Raw genomic sequence first — 15,686 nt, 5'->3', positions numbered from 1 at the left:
ATAAAAGCGATACATCACTCCCCTTTTAAATGACTCTTCCACATTGCAGAAAATTGTAAATTTACAACTATCTTACACTTTACTTATTTGTCTATAATTGTACTCCCTCCGTAATTATATGACGTTCCCATTTGACTTTTTGCAGTCATTTAGGTGACACTTTGACCACGTTTCTATTAAAAATATTTTTATGAAACATTTTTTTGTAGCAAATGGAAATAACTTTATATCTTATCCTAATTTTTCATAGTTTTTTTAAATGTTTAGGGTCAAAGCTTGCAAACTTTAAACTTAAAAAGTCAAATGGGAACATTATATAATTATAGAGGGAGTAGTTCTGATGACTTGTGACCCCACATCTTTTCTCTAATTTCATTTTCCTCCACATATAAACCTGGCAAGGTTGACCCGGCCCGACACCCAAACAGAGTTCCTGGACCTGAATTTACTTTACCTTAAATGACTCGACTAAATTTGTAGTTCTTATGTCTTGTAACCCGCCATCATTTATTTCAGGCTTTCAATTTTGAACTATACTTTTAGATTAAACTCTTCATAAAAGCTGTTTTAATAGATTAGGGGCGTTTTGATATTTTACGTATATACATAAACGCTTTCAATGTTATCTTGAATGCTTCTATACACGCCCGTGCAACTTTGCACGGGTATTAAGTTAGTTTAAAATATAAGACGTAACTTTTTTTACTATGCAATTTGTATTCCAATAAGTACCATGAAATCAAAATTGAAATTCTAATAAACGGCTGGTTTATTTTATAACTTTATATAGAATAGAATGGATATAGATAGATACTTAGATAGTCAGATTTGTTTGGAAATGTAGAGCATGTTTGACCTAAATTGTTAAAAATGAATTTTTGTTTCTTAAGCTTAATTTTCAAGAAGTGTTTTTCCAAACTAAAAGCACCAAGGGCAAAAAATTGAATTTTGAGCTTTTTAGAAACTCTTTTCAACTTGTAAATAATTGTGTTTGGCCAATTTGTTTTTTTCTGGCCAAAAAATACTTTAGAAAACTAGGCCAAACAATATGCTTATAGATTGACTTGTTCTTCAAGTGCTGATATTTAACATATGGTTATCCATATTTAATAGAAGTAGTAGATTTTACGGCCTTAGGCCCTGTTCTTTCAGCCTTATTTTCAGCTCACTTTAGTTCAGCTCAATTCAGTTCAGTTCAACTCAAGTCAGTTCAATTCAATCGGTACTTTATTCTTGCACCTAATTAGGATTGCTGGTGATTCGTGGTGGCTACCTAACTAATCACTCAAAATAGTATAATTATTAGTATTCATATTATTATTAGTACATAATAATAATAATAATAATAATAATAATAATAATAATAATAGTAATAGTCATTATTATTATTATTATTATTATTATTACCATTGTTATTACCATTGTTATTATTATTATTATTATTATTATTACTATTATTATATTTCAATTATTATTAATTATTTTATTAATTATTATTATTATTATTATTATTATTATTATTTATAATTTTTTATTAATATTTCAGTTCAGCTCAGCTCAGTTTAGTTCCATTCAGTTTAGTTTAGTTCAACTTCATTAAGTTAAGTTCAGTTCAGTTCAACTTAGCTCCATTCAGTTTAGTTCAGCTCTAAAAAGTCAGAAAGAATGGGATCTAAATTGACTATATATGGTGTTTAGGAATCAGGTTCATAGAATAGAATAGTGGTGAAAACAATTGCAATAGTTGAGAAAGTCTCAACTTTCAACCTTGAATTCATTTTGGAGTTGCCCCTCAAGATTGGAATAAATGAATGTAGACGCGAAAAGGGTAGAGTTACACCAGGTGTATGAGGGCTCTGATACACCACCAATGAAAACGCGCCACATGTCAAACTTAAAGAATCTGATTTATTCTAATTAATCCATTGATTCCTTCATTAATTACCCTCCCTAATTAATGTCCTTGGTATGGCCATATATTTTATTAATTAAAAAAAAAACTTCTCTCCTAATTTTTATTTAACTCTTATTTATTATTAATATTTTTGTGTATTTCAATATTTATGTATGCATTTGTATACCATATATTCATACCGAGGCGGATACATTAATTAATATGTTATATTTGTACAGCATATACGATATTAATTGTATACATTTTTATACTGTATATTTCGTAATTTTGTATCTCAGCTTCGTATTTATTATTTATCTTTGTAATATATTTTGTATAATTATTTTCGCTGATTATTTTTTATATGTATTTTTCGTTTTAATTTATTATTGAATATATTTGAGTTCTGTATTTCAAGGTTTTTTTATTATTATTATTATTGATAAATTGTTTTTGCATTTTATAAGGCACTGTTTTCACATTATATTTTTTTTGTATAATTTCATAATATTAAGTATGAAATTAGTGAGTTAAATAAAAAAAATTAAAAATTTAATTTTTAATTTTCTTAAAAAAAATTTATTGGACATAATTATTTAATAAAAAAAAAATTTTAAAAATGTTAATAATAAAAATTTGTTGGACATAATTATTTATGGTACAACTATTTTTATTTAAATACCTTTTTTTTACAAAAAGTACACAGAAAAAACTTGTTAATAAAACGTACCGCAACAAGGTTCGAACCTTAGACGCCTGGTTAGAAAATTATGTATCTTACCAACTGTGCTACACGAATTATTTGCTGATAATCTATAAGTTGTTATTTTTATTTTGTAATCATTAAGAAAATGAAAGGTCGTTAGGGTTTTCCCCACCTAACTTGTATTTGCCGGTAAACCATGCATTGATTGTTTTTTTTTTTTTTAGGGAAATATTGTATTATAAATATAGTCATTCCCTCCAATTTTTAATTCATCCAAAGTACATCTTCCCTACTAAATTAATTTAACTATCCTAAAGTGAAATAACAAAAATGTCGGAAGAGAGGAAAGGCCATGCAAGAGACATTGTTTGTACGAGGTTGTTCATGAGAGAAATAATCAAGCAAGTTGGTCCTACAAATGTCCAAAATGCTTTAACGAGAGCTAGTCCGGGTTACCATGGAAATACTTTCCTTGTCGATTTATTTGAGGAGGAATTTAATATGCTTAATTGGGGTAAATTTGAACTCGACAAAATGTATTAGAAAAAAATTGACGATGGGATAGAGATGTTAGCTACCCCTAACGTTGATTCCTCCATTGTTAGGGTGGAGGAGGAAGAGGAGGACGAAGCACTGGAGGTGATTGAGGTTATAGCAACCCCTCCTAAGCCGAAGAACTCCTGTAAAGCTATGGGGAAATCGCCATGCACAAAAACCCCCGACATCCTCTCTTCAAAGATGTCCAAGAAGAGGTTCGGGAGGACTCGTCCAAGAAGGCTCAATTCTAAGAAACTTAGATTTGATTCTTGTGTTGGTTGTAGTCATTAGGTTTAGTTTTTAAATTTTGTTTGTTGTTTTTTTTCCCTTTGTATCGTCCTTTTTAATATTAATGAAAGTAATTTTCTTCTCATATTACCATTCATTTAATTTAATTGTCCTTATAAATTAAAAAAAAAAATATAAACCAAAAAGGGTGACTGTTATCATACTCGATAAAATGGAATTAAAAGAAAAATAGTGTAACTCTTACTATTCTCCATAATATTGAATTATTAACGTTTGTCTTCCCTATGCATCTTAATTTATTTTACAAAATTCGAAAAGGCAAGTAGATAAAAATTATTAATGACCAATTATATTATTAAAAATAATAGTAAATAATATATATCTTAATTTATTTACATGTTTTTAAATAATTGAAAGTAAATATTTTATGTAATTCGTAGAATAAAGTAACATATTAATGCTGAAACATATTTTTATCCATACAGAAATTATATTAGTCAAATTAGAATGTAAAATGTTAGTTTTATTAAGTTACAATATTAAAATATAAATTATATTATTGAAAACATAATATAAATATACAGTTACATTAATAAAGTAACATATTAATATAATAAATGAATATAAAAAACAAGTTTTAAAATATTAAAATATTAAAAAAACAGTTAAATTGATATTAAAATATAAGTTTTTATTTGTTATGAAATAAAAAACAGCAGTTAAATTGATATTAAAATATAAGTTTTTATTTGTTATGAAATAAAAAACAACAGTTAAGAAATGATTGGTTTTACTGTTACTTAATTTGTTTTGTTTATTAAGTGAAAATATTAAAATAGAAATTATGTTTTTGAAAATATAATACAAATGTTCTACATAGCTCGTCGCGTTGATGTTCATCCAAATTTTAGACCATCATGGATTGGTTAAAATATATTTTTAGGGTTTTAAGGGTTTTTTAGGGGTTTAGGGTTTGTAGGGTTTATTTGGGATTTAGAGTTTATTTGGGGTTTAGGGTTTCTAGGTTTTTTAGGAGTTTTGGGTTTATAAGGTTTATTTGTGGGTTTAGGGTTTTTATCCATATGTACGATCGTATGTGTAATACGTAAGGTTAAGACGTAAATTTAAGACCTAAGGTTAAGATGTTATTCTAGTTATGGTTTAAGATCTTATCAATCGTATGTTGTTATAATTAGTTCATTGTCCCGATCAACAGTGTAGTACTAATTTTAGCAACGTTTGATCAATATGAGTTTATATATGATCGGAACACAAGACTTGATTAAGATACCTATGTCTTATGGTTTAAGATGTTATCGATCGTGCATTGCTATTGAGTAATCATAGCAATATATGATCAATACGAGTTTAGATACCTATGTCTTATGGTTTAAGATGTTATTGATCGAACGTTGCTATTGACTAATCATAGCAATATACAATGAATACGAGTTTAGATACCTATGTCTTATGGTTTAAGATGTTATCGATCGAACGTTGCTATTGACTAATCATAGCAATATACAATCAATATGAGTTTAGATAGCTATGTCTTATGGTTTAAGATGTTATAGATCGTACATTGCTATTGACTAATCATATCAATGTACGATCAATACGGGTTTAAATACCTATGTTTAAGATGTTATAGATCGTACTTTGCTATTAACTAATCATAGCAATGTACGATGAATACGGGTGTAGATACCTATGTCTCGGGACGTAAGACATAAATTTAAGACCTAAGTTAAGTTGTTATCAATCGTATGTTGCTATAATTAGTTAATTATTCCGATCAACAGTGTAGGACTAATTTTAACAAGTTTCCAAGACTTAAGATGAGATTGTACGTTGCTATCGACTAATCGTTGCAACGTATGATCAATAGGATTGTACGAATTTTTTTGGCGGGAAAAGGACAATTTTGGGTTAAAACAACATAAAAAGTGATGGTACTTAATAGTTAGTCGTGGCCGTTCAGTTGTCAATAAAATATTAGATGATATTCCACATTAAATCGTGGTCGTTCATCCTATAAGTGACCAATCACAAATAAAGCCACGGATTAGTAAATATTACAACCTTTATAAGCATTTTTTTTTGTTATCATATCAACTAAAACATAATCACAGTCTCTCTCTAACTTCTCTCAATAATACTTGTTTTCATCTCTTCTCTATTTATTCAACTTTTCTCTCTCTCTCTCTCTCTCTCTCTCTCTCTCTCTCTCTCTCTCTCTCTCTCTCTCTCTCTCTCTCTCTCTCTCTCTCTCTCTCTCTCTCTCTCTCTCTCTCTCTCTTTTCTCTCAATAATACCTTTAATATTCTTAATTTTAATTTAATCCTTATTTTTGTATACGTCAAGATGGAAAACGGGCCGTTGATGTTGTTAAGAGATCAATCAGAGGTAAACAAGCTTTGGTGGATGAGCTCTGTGTGACGGAGTTGGAGCATGTTTCGAGGATGAAATCCCTTATGGAACGCCTCAACCGTTGGCATGAAAGAGGTGTCAAAGATTTTGACAAATCACTCGAATCCCTCATACAATCCTTCATAAGTGACTATCAAAGGACATACGATTTCAGGAAGGACTTGTAGAGGGAGGTCGGGGCCTTAGAGGCTATTTTGCCTTTATTATCTTCGAAATTAGTTTTATTTTTTTTCCTTCATATTGTAACCTTTACTTTAGTTTTAGTTTTTATTAATTTAGTTTTCCTTAATATTGTAATCTTTATTTTCCTTAATATTGTAATCTTTAATTATTCTTAAAATTGTTATTTTCCTTAATATTGTAATCTTAGAAAATTCTGTCTTTTAGTATTCCTTAATTTTTCTTAATATTTTTATTTTCCTTAATATTTAAATCTTTAATTTAAATTGTTCATTTCATTATTCTTTTTGTGTTGTGTTTTGTCAAATCAATTTTAACGGTTCAAGTATACAAGTCAAAGAGATGGAATAGAAAAAAAGTACATAAATGAAAAATACTAGAAGTCCACATTTTATAAAATTTAAATTTTATACAAATTAAAAACTTACAAACCGAGATGAATACCCAAATAGGAAAAATTGTGGATTTGGGTACAACATCCATACATACATACTAAATTAATTTGAAAAAAAATTAACAATAACATTTCTAGGGAGTCATTCTCTTCCATGAGAATGATCCTATTCTTCTTTATTTTTTGGAGGTCTTATATAGCAGATGCATAATCTGCATGCAACTTCAACTGTTCCTTCTCCGACAAGACGTCATGACTAATACCCATCTCCCGAATCTTATCAAGGTAGTCGTTGATCTTCGTCTATAAATCGTGTAAGCGGCGGATATAGTATTTGTTCCTCTCGATGTGTATCATTGTTAAGCGAATGTTCTTATCCATTTTATGAAAGAAGTTTGGAGTTTAAAGATTTAGAGTTGTTTAGAGCTTAGGATTTTAAGAGATGGAGAAGGAAAATAGAAATGAATGGGAAACGGTTAGTTGAGAAACTAGGGTTTGCATTTAGTGAATGTGTATTTATAGATGAGATAATGAAACAACATATGTCCTTTCAATTGCCACGAATTTTATTTTAATTAATAAATTGAAATTAATAAATTTTGTTGAAGGAGTTGTAAGTTGTTTTTAAATAAATATGTTTAGGAAATGACATTTTGTCCTTCAATATTCCAATACAATGAGTACTTCTTTAATTAATTTAATAATATGAAATTGTGTCCTTTAAAATTCTTTAATCGATTTTTTTATTTATGTAAATAGAAATTATCGATTTTTTTTACTTATATGATAACGTTACTTTTTTAATCTCTTATATGATAACGTTACTTTTTTAATTTTATCTCGTTATATCTTAACCAAATAATTACCAAATTTATAGAAAAGTTTTTAAATTCTGAAATTGTTTACGTAAGATATATTTAATCTAAATTGTTCAAGTAAGATAAATTTAATTAAAATTAAATAAAAACAAATGCTAGTAATCATAACAATTCTTGAATATTATTTGATCGAATTAAACATTTTACACAAGAAAGCACCACAGGTGACTTGGAATTACGCCAGTTCTAATGATATAATCCCTCTCCATCTCCCAATAGTTCCTCCATTCACCTTCTACGTCGCAATCATCAATCTCATAATAATCTAGAATAGCTTTAATGTCGAGTACGACAGTTGCTGCTTCAGAAGTAAGTTGGATACGCCCTGTAGACAATTTAGATGTCATTTTCCTTGTAAGAGGCCTTCTTGGCCTAGGAACGACTGGGTAAGTGTCACAACCAGGTAAAAAACCCAACCTAGCGCCTGCAAGATCAATAAATTTATGACGATTGATCATCACCCTTTCCATGAACTCCTCCCCAATTAAGAACGTCGGATCTCAACTGAGCAACTTGTCATAGCTATCTAGGGTTGTTACAAATGAGGGGTCGCAATATAGTGACGGCAAGACACCCATAATCTTAATATTTGAAAGATTTTGTAGTTGAAAAAAAAAAGTACAGTATGACTAAATCGTAGGGTTTTATAGGGAGTGTGGATAATCGTAGGATTAGGTTGGCGGGAAGTTTTTCAACAAAGTTCCTTTAAATTAAAATTAATTAAAAGTAAATTAGGGAGAAAACCTTCAAACTTCCACCGTAAATAGTAGGTTTTATTTTTAAAATTAAAAATAATTAAAAATAAAATATGAGTAAAAACTAAAAATAATTAAAAGTAAATTGAGATTAACCTTCCAACTTCCACCGTAAATAGTAGGTTTTATTTTTAAAATTAAAAATAATTAAAAATTAAATATGAGTAAAAATTAAAAATAATTAAAAGTAAATTGAGATTAACCTTTCAACTTCCACAGTCAAAGTTATCATCAACTCCATCAGCTTCATCTTCTCAAAACAACCTTCATCATTTTAAAATGTCGAATAGTTTTGATTTAAATGCTTTGTATATCGAGGAGGAGGGAGAAAACGAAATCATTGACGAGAATGACACATCCACTGAATTGTTACGACATGCAGCACATGTTCTGGAAGGTAATGAAGACAATCAACCAGCTATTGAGCCTACGGTTGGTGCGGATTTTGATTCAGGGGAACAGTTTGCCGCTTTCTGTTATACTTACGCTTATAAAATGGGGTTTGAACTTCATGTTCGTAGTAGCCAGCTTTTGGCTCCCTTCAAGGAGCAGGGGCTACGTCGAAACGGAGTTGGGGATAAAGAACCACGATTCCACATAATGAACAAGATTAGGCTTATGTGTTAAGAGGGCAATACGACGAAGAAAAGCTCGTGTATAACACCATGTAAAATGTATATATTTGGAAAATTAAATCATGACACTGGGAAATTTGTAATCTGTACTTGTGATTTGGTACATAATCACGATTTGAATCCTGAAGTTAGCCGGCATGTAGTCAATTATAGGCACATAAGCGAATATTTCAAGACCAGGTTGATGTTGAACGACAGAGCTGGCATACCAATTACCCGGAACTTCAACACATTAGTTAGGGATGTTGAAGGGATTCATAATCTACATTTCAATGGGCAGGACGCAAGAAACTTCATCAATAGCGAACGTCGCAAAAGTAGGTTTTGTGGTGATGCTAAAGAGGTCTTAAATTATTTCGAGGGCTTAAAAGCGCGGAATCCAGATTTTTACTACGTTGTTGAAAGGGACGCGGATAATAAGCTGTTGAACATTTTCTGGTCTGATGCACGATGTCATGCCATGTACAAGGCTTTTAGTGACCCATCGTCGTTCGATAGTACATTCCTAAGCAACAGGTACCAGATGCCTTTCTGTCCATTCGTTGGAGTTAATCATCATGGAAGTACAATATTATATGCAGCGGCTTTAATTTCATACGACGACACCGAGTCATTCGAGTTGGTGTTTGAGAAGTGGATGGAATGTATGGGGAGAGCTCCGATCGCCTTAATAACTGATCAATGTAAAGCAATGGAGGGGGCAATCAAGAAAGTGTTCCCGGAGACTAAACATATATTATGCCTTTGGCATATTCTTAAAAACGCTGATAAGAATTTAAAAGACCACCCACAATTTCCTCAGATTGACAGAGATTTGTGTATGCTTGTGCACAAGAGTATCACGGAGGAGGAACTGCAAGATATGTGGGACGATTTCATGGAAAAATACAACTTGCGACGCAACAAATGGTTGAGGGGTGCATGGGATATGAGATAGCGGTGGATGCCTGTTTTTTGGAAAGACACTTTCTGTGCTGGTATGTCTTCTACTCAGAGGAGTGAACAAACAAACAGATTTATTAAAACGTACATGAGCATAGAAACCGGCCTGATGCAATTCATTAAGCAGTACGAGGATGCCATAGAGAAAAAGGTGGAGGACGAGAAAGTCAATAACGCCAAAGACATTAAGAGCCCACTTAAATGGGATCCCATGATATTATTCGAGGATATCTTTAGTAAGGTCTAGACAAACAGTAAATTCGGAGAGGTGAAAACTGAGGTATATGGTTGTATAAGCACCAACGTCGAAAATCTTCCAAATAGTTTGGGTTTCATCAAGAGGTTTAGGGCCACATCAAAAGTGACAGAAGCATTTTGGAAGAAAGATCGAAGAAGTTTTGAAATGAGTATTGACACAATCACTGGTGAGTATAAATGTGGTTGTAAGATGTTTGAATTTAGAGGGATCTTATGTCGCCATATCATGAAGTGTCTTGATGTGTTGGACGTAAAAGCTATCCTAGACAAATACATATTGGATCGCTGGCGCAAGGATTTGGTTAGAGGATACGAAAATATTCGAGTTGGGTACTACAACCCGGATGAGTCTAACGTGTTAAAAGGTCTCTTAAGATAACGGTAAAAAATAATTACATTAAGAGGTTGGCTATGCGAAGTGAAGAGTCTTCTGCCATTTATAATAGCAGAACCGATGAACTAATCAAAGAGTTGGAGGCTCATGTTGGGATACAGTCTATAGATTCATTTGCGGCAGGTGGAGTTTCCTCAAAAATGTGGGGTCGTAGGAGACTACGACCTAGGGAGACTATCATAAACACACCTCAACAAGAAGGTGACATTAGAGACCCCCCCCCCCCCCCCGACAAGCGAGGGAATGGCAGAAGACGTATTGTAAGACAGACAAAGAGAAGGAGAAAGGCAAATGATGAGGATCCGACGACCACTATACGCTCCCCCCAAATACGAACCTAACCCGACATGTTGCAACGATGATGCTTCATCCTTTATGAGTGGCTTTAGTGGTACACAAAATACTCCACGTTTTACAGCGTCACAAAATACTCCGACGTTCTCCCAATCACAACAGACTCCACAATTTAGGTCACAATATTCAAATTCTCAATATTCTCAATATACTAATTATAGTCATAGGTTGTAAATAGGAATTATGAATTTTTTTTTGTATATCATTTGACTTCTTTAAACAAATAATGTATGATCAATCAAAATTAATGACTATTTTTCTTAATTCATTTTCACAATATTGAGTTTATGTCTTCAAGTATTAGAATAGCATTCGGTTAACTTGTGCAAAATTATGCCAAAAACAAAAAGAAAAACCCACAAGAGGATTTGAACACGAGACACTTAGTAAGGAAAGCATCAACTAAACCACTGCACCCACTAACTTATACTGTCATATGTCCAGTCCTATATATATATATATATATAGGTCCTTTTAACTTCCCGTCATGGATATTACAAATACTTCGTATAACTTAAAAAAATAAAATATTAATCAATTTAATTAAAATTTTAAAATAATGTGTATAAAAAAAGACATAACTTATTCATACCCACATAAGCAAAAAAAAAAGTACAATGAAAATTAATCATAAAATAAATTTAATTTAAAATTTAAAATTTTAATAAAAAAAATAATTTAAACAAATTAAATATTAAAACCAGTGTGTATAAAACATAACATTACGCAAAAAAAAATTACAACGAAATTTAGATATAATTTAAAATAATAAATGTTAAACAAAATTTAAATATAAGACAAAAGAAAAGGTATTATATGAAAAAATATTAATTGAAAAAAAAATTAAAAAAAAATTAACGCAAATAATGTATTTTCGTAAATATATAAACATACATATAAGGAATAATCATACCGTATAAAGAAATTAATACAGTACGTATATTAAACCGTAGCCTATACAGGACTGTGTACATATATTAGAGGTATACATAAATATACGAAATATTAAAGGTATACACAAATACTAAAAATAATAAAAGGTATTAGTAATAAATAAGAGTTAAATAAAAATTAGGAGAGAAGTTTTTTTTAATTAATAAAATATATGGCAATACCGAGAACATTAATTAAGGGGGGTAATTAATGAAGGAATCAAGGGATTAATTAGATTAAATTAGATTCTTTGAGTTGGACAAGTGGTGCGTTATTATTGGTGGTGTGTGAGGGCATCATACACCTGGTGTAACTCTATCATCTTCCATGTAGACGTGTAAGTCAGTACAATATGGGAATTACCATATTCTAAAGATACGCTATTAAAAGAAGGTATTTTAGCAGATAAATATTTAGGAATCTCAAAGTTAGCTGTGAAAGGTGATAATTTATGTGTCATTAACTCAATTCGTAGTTCTTGGCAAATTCCGTGAAATTTCTAATATTATCAAGCATGTGAAATTAGACCTTCATTTCTTTTGTGAAATGATAATTAAATATTGCTTTCATGAAACCAATGTGGTTGCTGACTTTATGGCTTCTATTGGACATTCATGTCCAACTCTTTCGAGATGGTTTGAAAGCCGGTTGCTTCAACTTAACTCATTCATTCGAAAGGATGCGATAGGTTGGTTCTAGCCCAAAGGATCAGATCAACCTAGTTTTCTTACCTTAAAAAAAACGCTATTAACACAATGCTTAATTCAATAAAAACGACAAGTCTTACTTCAGTCGGAGTATCCGTCTAAAATCTTAGAACGGGTTAAATACTACCCCATAGTGGTAATAAAGACCATACTCTTGGCATTTACTAGGCAACTTGCCATGTATTTGACCTGTTAAGAATTTGTGCATTATAAATAAAAAAATATTTGGAATCCTCAATCTAAAAGTCGTCCTAATTGGAACGAATTTTTAAAATAATGTTCAAAGTATTTTTCGTTTTGGGTTGGTTTTGAAACAATTTGTCAAAATGGTGTCCACGTAGGCTTGTGTTTTCGAAACCTGAAACACGCAATAAACACACCATCACCAATGGCGTGTTTATAGTGAGTATGAAAAGGCAGAATTATTTTGACCAGGGGCGGATCCAGGAATCAAATGTACGTTGGGCTAGAAAATTTTGCTTGTCGATACAAATTTTTTATTCTGAGATATTATATATCAAAGGCTTGAAGTTGATAATTATACTCGTTTTATCCCTTACTACTCGTATTATATACCTATCTAATTCATTTTCGTAATAGATGAGTCAATAATTCTAAATTATGATTTCGAAACTTTATCAACATTACTTAAATACTTAGAAGCTAATTAACAGTATATATAACTATTCTAGTTATGTTACCGATAAATCGTTAAAGTAATAAGCATACATCAACGGAATTTTTGGATAATATGAGTTTCATAAACCAAGGAAAGTTAAAAAAAATCATGTCAAACAATAAAAGTACAACAACAACAACAACATCAGAGCCTTAATCCCAAAATGATTGGGGTCGGCTGACATGAATCATCCTTTAAAACCGTCAATGGGTGAACGCACAACTCAAAATGCGAATAGAAAAGGTAAAATGAAAAACAAAAGGGAGAGTAAAAATGTAATGCAAGAGCAAGGTAAACTTAAAGGTTTTAAAATCGAATAACGGATTTCTTTTATAAAAACTTAAAATTTAAATCGAGAGAAAGGATTAAAAGGATTTTGAAAACCGAAATAGAATTAGGGATCCGGAATGCCTTAAAAGTAAACCAAGTAAAAAATATAAGAAAGTGGTTGGTAAAAAATGTAATAAAGGGGAGAAGAACAAATAAATAAATTTTTAAATTAAATAAAAACACTAAATATGTCGAAAAACCATCAAATACTAAAAATCCACATGTATCCTTTCCCTCCATTGTGCCCTCTCCGTCACCATACTCTCCTCAAGCCCAAGAAATCTCATATCGTGCTCTATCACTCTCAACCATGTCTGTCTCGGTCTTCCTCTACCTCTAGGGACCGGACCTTTTCTGTTCTCCAAGTCTCCAGTCTCCTAACTGGTGCGTCCATAGGTCTCCTTCTCACATGGTCAAACCATCTTAGTCGGTTTTCCATCATCTTGTCCTCTATTGGCGCCACTTTTACCTTTTCCCTAATCACCTCATTCCTTAATCGATCTTTCCTTGTATGTCCGTCCACACATCCACCTCAACATACGCATCTCTGCCACACTCATCTTTTGAATGTGACAATGCTTCACGGCCCAACACTCGGAACCGTAAAGTAAGGCAGGCCTAATTGCCATGCGATAAAATTTTCCCTTTAATCTTTGGGGCATATCTTTATCGCATAAAAACCCTGAAACACTCTTCCATTTCAACCATCCCGCTTTAATTCTATGAGCCATATCTCCATCTAACTCCCCATTTTTTGAATAAGAAAAGTACACCTAAAATAATTTGTGTATCTTATATAAATAAGGGAATTTTTGTACACCTATAAATAACACAGAATCTCATTGAAGACGGTGATATCCGTAACAAGCTTGTGACGGATACCATTTCCTCTCACAAAATACCCATGAGAGGTGAGTGGGGAAGCACATGAGGGATGCCCCCACCTTGTCCTCTCTCCCTTTTTGTGAGGGGTCTTCAGCTTGTGACGGGATTATCCCGTCACAAGCAAGACGCTTTGTATAAATAATGGGTGTATATAAAGTAGTTTAAAACATTAAACAGTTAGTTTTGCTGAAGACGGGTCGGAACAAGTGACGGGTAATGCCACTCACAAAACGGATAGGGGGGACAAGGTGGGGGCACCCCATGTGCTTCCCTCTCTCCTCTATTTGGGTCATTTGTGAGATAAAATGGTATCCGTCACTCCAAAGTGACGGATACGTGTCGTCTTCAATGAGATTTTGTGAACATTAAAACCCAAAGGAAGAAAAATAAAATAAAACACGTAAAATAATTATAGCAAAATTTCTTGGATGTAATGGGATTCGAAACCCCACTTCCGACATATAACAAGAATGCTTTACCACCAATCCAGCCAAAGACTCATGGCTTTCAATCACAGTGAAGAATTATTAATCTTTTTTCTCTTAGAAAACAGGTTGGGCTCCAGCCCATATAGCCAATGGGCTGGAATAATCTGGATCCGCCCCTGATTTTGACGTAAACAACTAAATACGCCATTGTCGATGGCCACGCCATTGATAGTGGCATGTCATGCGCTATAAAATCTGAATCAAACAAGTCACGGAGACTTTTTTTCTTTTGACCAAAGCATACCTCTTTTTCACTGCTATTTTAATATTGATTTTCTCGTTCCTCTTCCCAACCTTTTCTTCCTTCTTCAACCTTTGCATCATCAATTCATCATATCTTCTTCATCGTTTGCTTGATCCATCATATACTCTTCGTCATAACATGAGTTAGAAATACGCTTGTACTACCGGCAGCGGCGGCGACAAAGATGAAAATCTATTCGGCTAATGGAGGTGGTTTCGATTACAGTCGACGAACTATTGGGTAGGAGAGGAGTATCTCAGTGGCAACTAAGGACCGTTTGTGGTGGTGCGAAACTGCAAATTTGCAATGGCTATGATGAGTCTAATTGTTGAATCGACTTATTTGGAGTGCTCATGATGATGAGGGACGAAGCAATGGTTGGGGGAGTTACCGAAGCTCAGTTGGTGTGGGTGTAACTCGTGTTAGGTAGCAGTGGTGGTCTGAGAATGATGATTGGGATAGTGGGGTTTTATTTGCTTGGAATTTTAGGGGTGTTGAACTCCAGGTAAAGGGCAAACACACGCCACCCCTACTGGCGTGTATACTCTCATACCCACGCCATTCGAAACGGCGTGTTTACGTCAAAAAAATTTCCTCCCAGAATTTCAATGTTGCACCAAACACGACATTGCTAATGGCGTGTTGCTCCCATGTTGTAGGTTCATGAAAAACCCGAGCCTACGTAGACACCATTTTGACAAATGGTTTCAAAACCAACCCAAAAGGTCAAATATTTTATTTTTAAGCATTATTTTAAAAAAATCATCCTAATTGTAGGGTTAAAATTTCTGTAACTTCAGAATGAGGCAAAAAT

The 15,686-nt window shown here is 32.3% G+C and overlaps 1 protein-coding gene across 1 annotated transcript; it reads left to right on the top strand.

Annotated features, from left to right (window-relative positions):
• Positions 1-8,695: 8,695 nt before the first annotated feature.
• Positions 8,696-9,595, top strand: LOC141631997 (protein FAR1-RELATED SEQUENCE 5-like). The gene has a single exon (XM_074444594.1). The coding sequence runs from the start codon at positions 8,696-8,698 to the stop codon at positions 9,593-9,595; it is 900 nt and encodes a 299-aa protein (XP_074300695.1).
• The last annotated feature ends 6,091 nt before the right edge of the window (positions 9,596-15,686 follow it).

Source organism: Silene latifolia, chromosome Y, assembly GCF_048544455.1.
Source record: "Silene latifolia isolate original U9 population chromosome Y, ASM4854445v1, whole genome shotgun sequence".
NCBI classification, from domain to species: Eukaryota; Viridiplantae; Streptophyta; class Magnoliopsida; order Caryophyllales; family Caryophyllaceae; genus Silene; species Silene latifolia.
The sequence above is the reverse complement of the archived record's forward strand: the minus strand, read 5'-3'. Positions and strand labels throughout refer to the sequence as shown.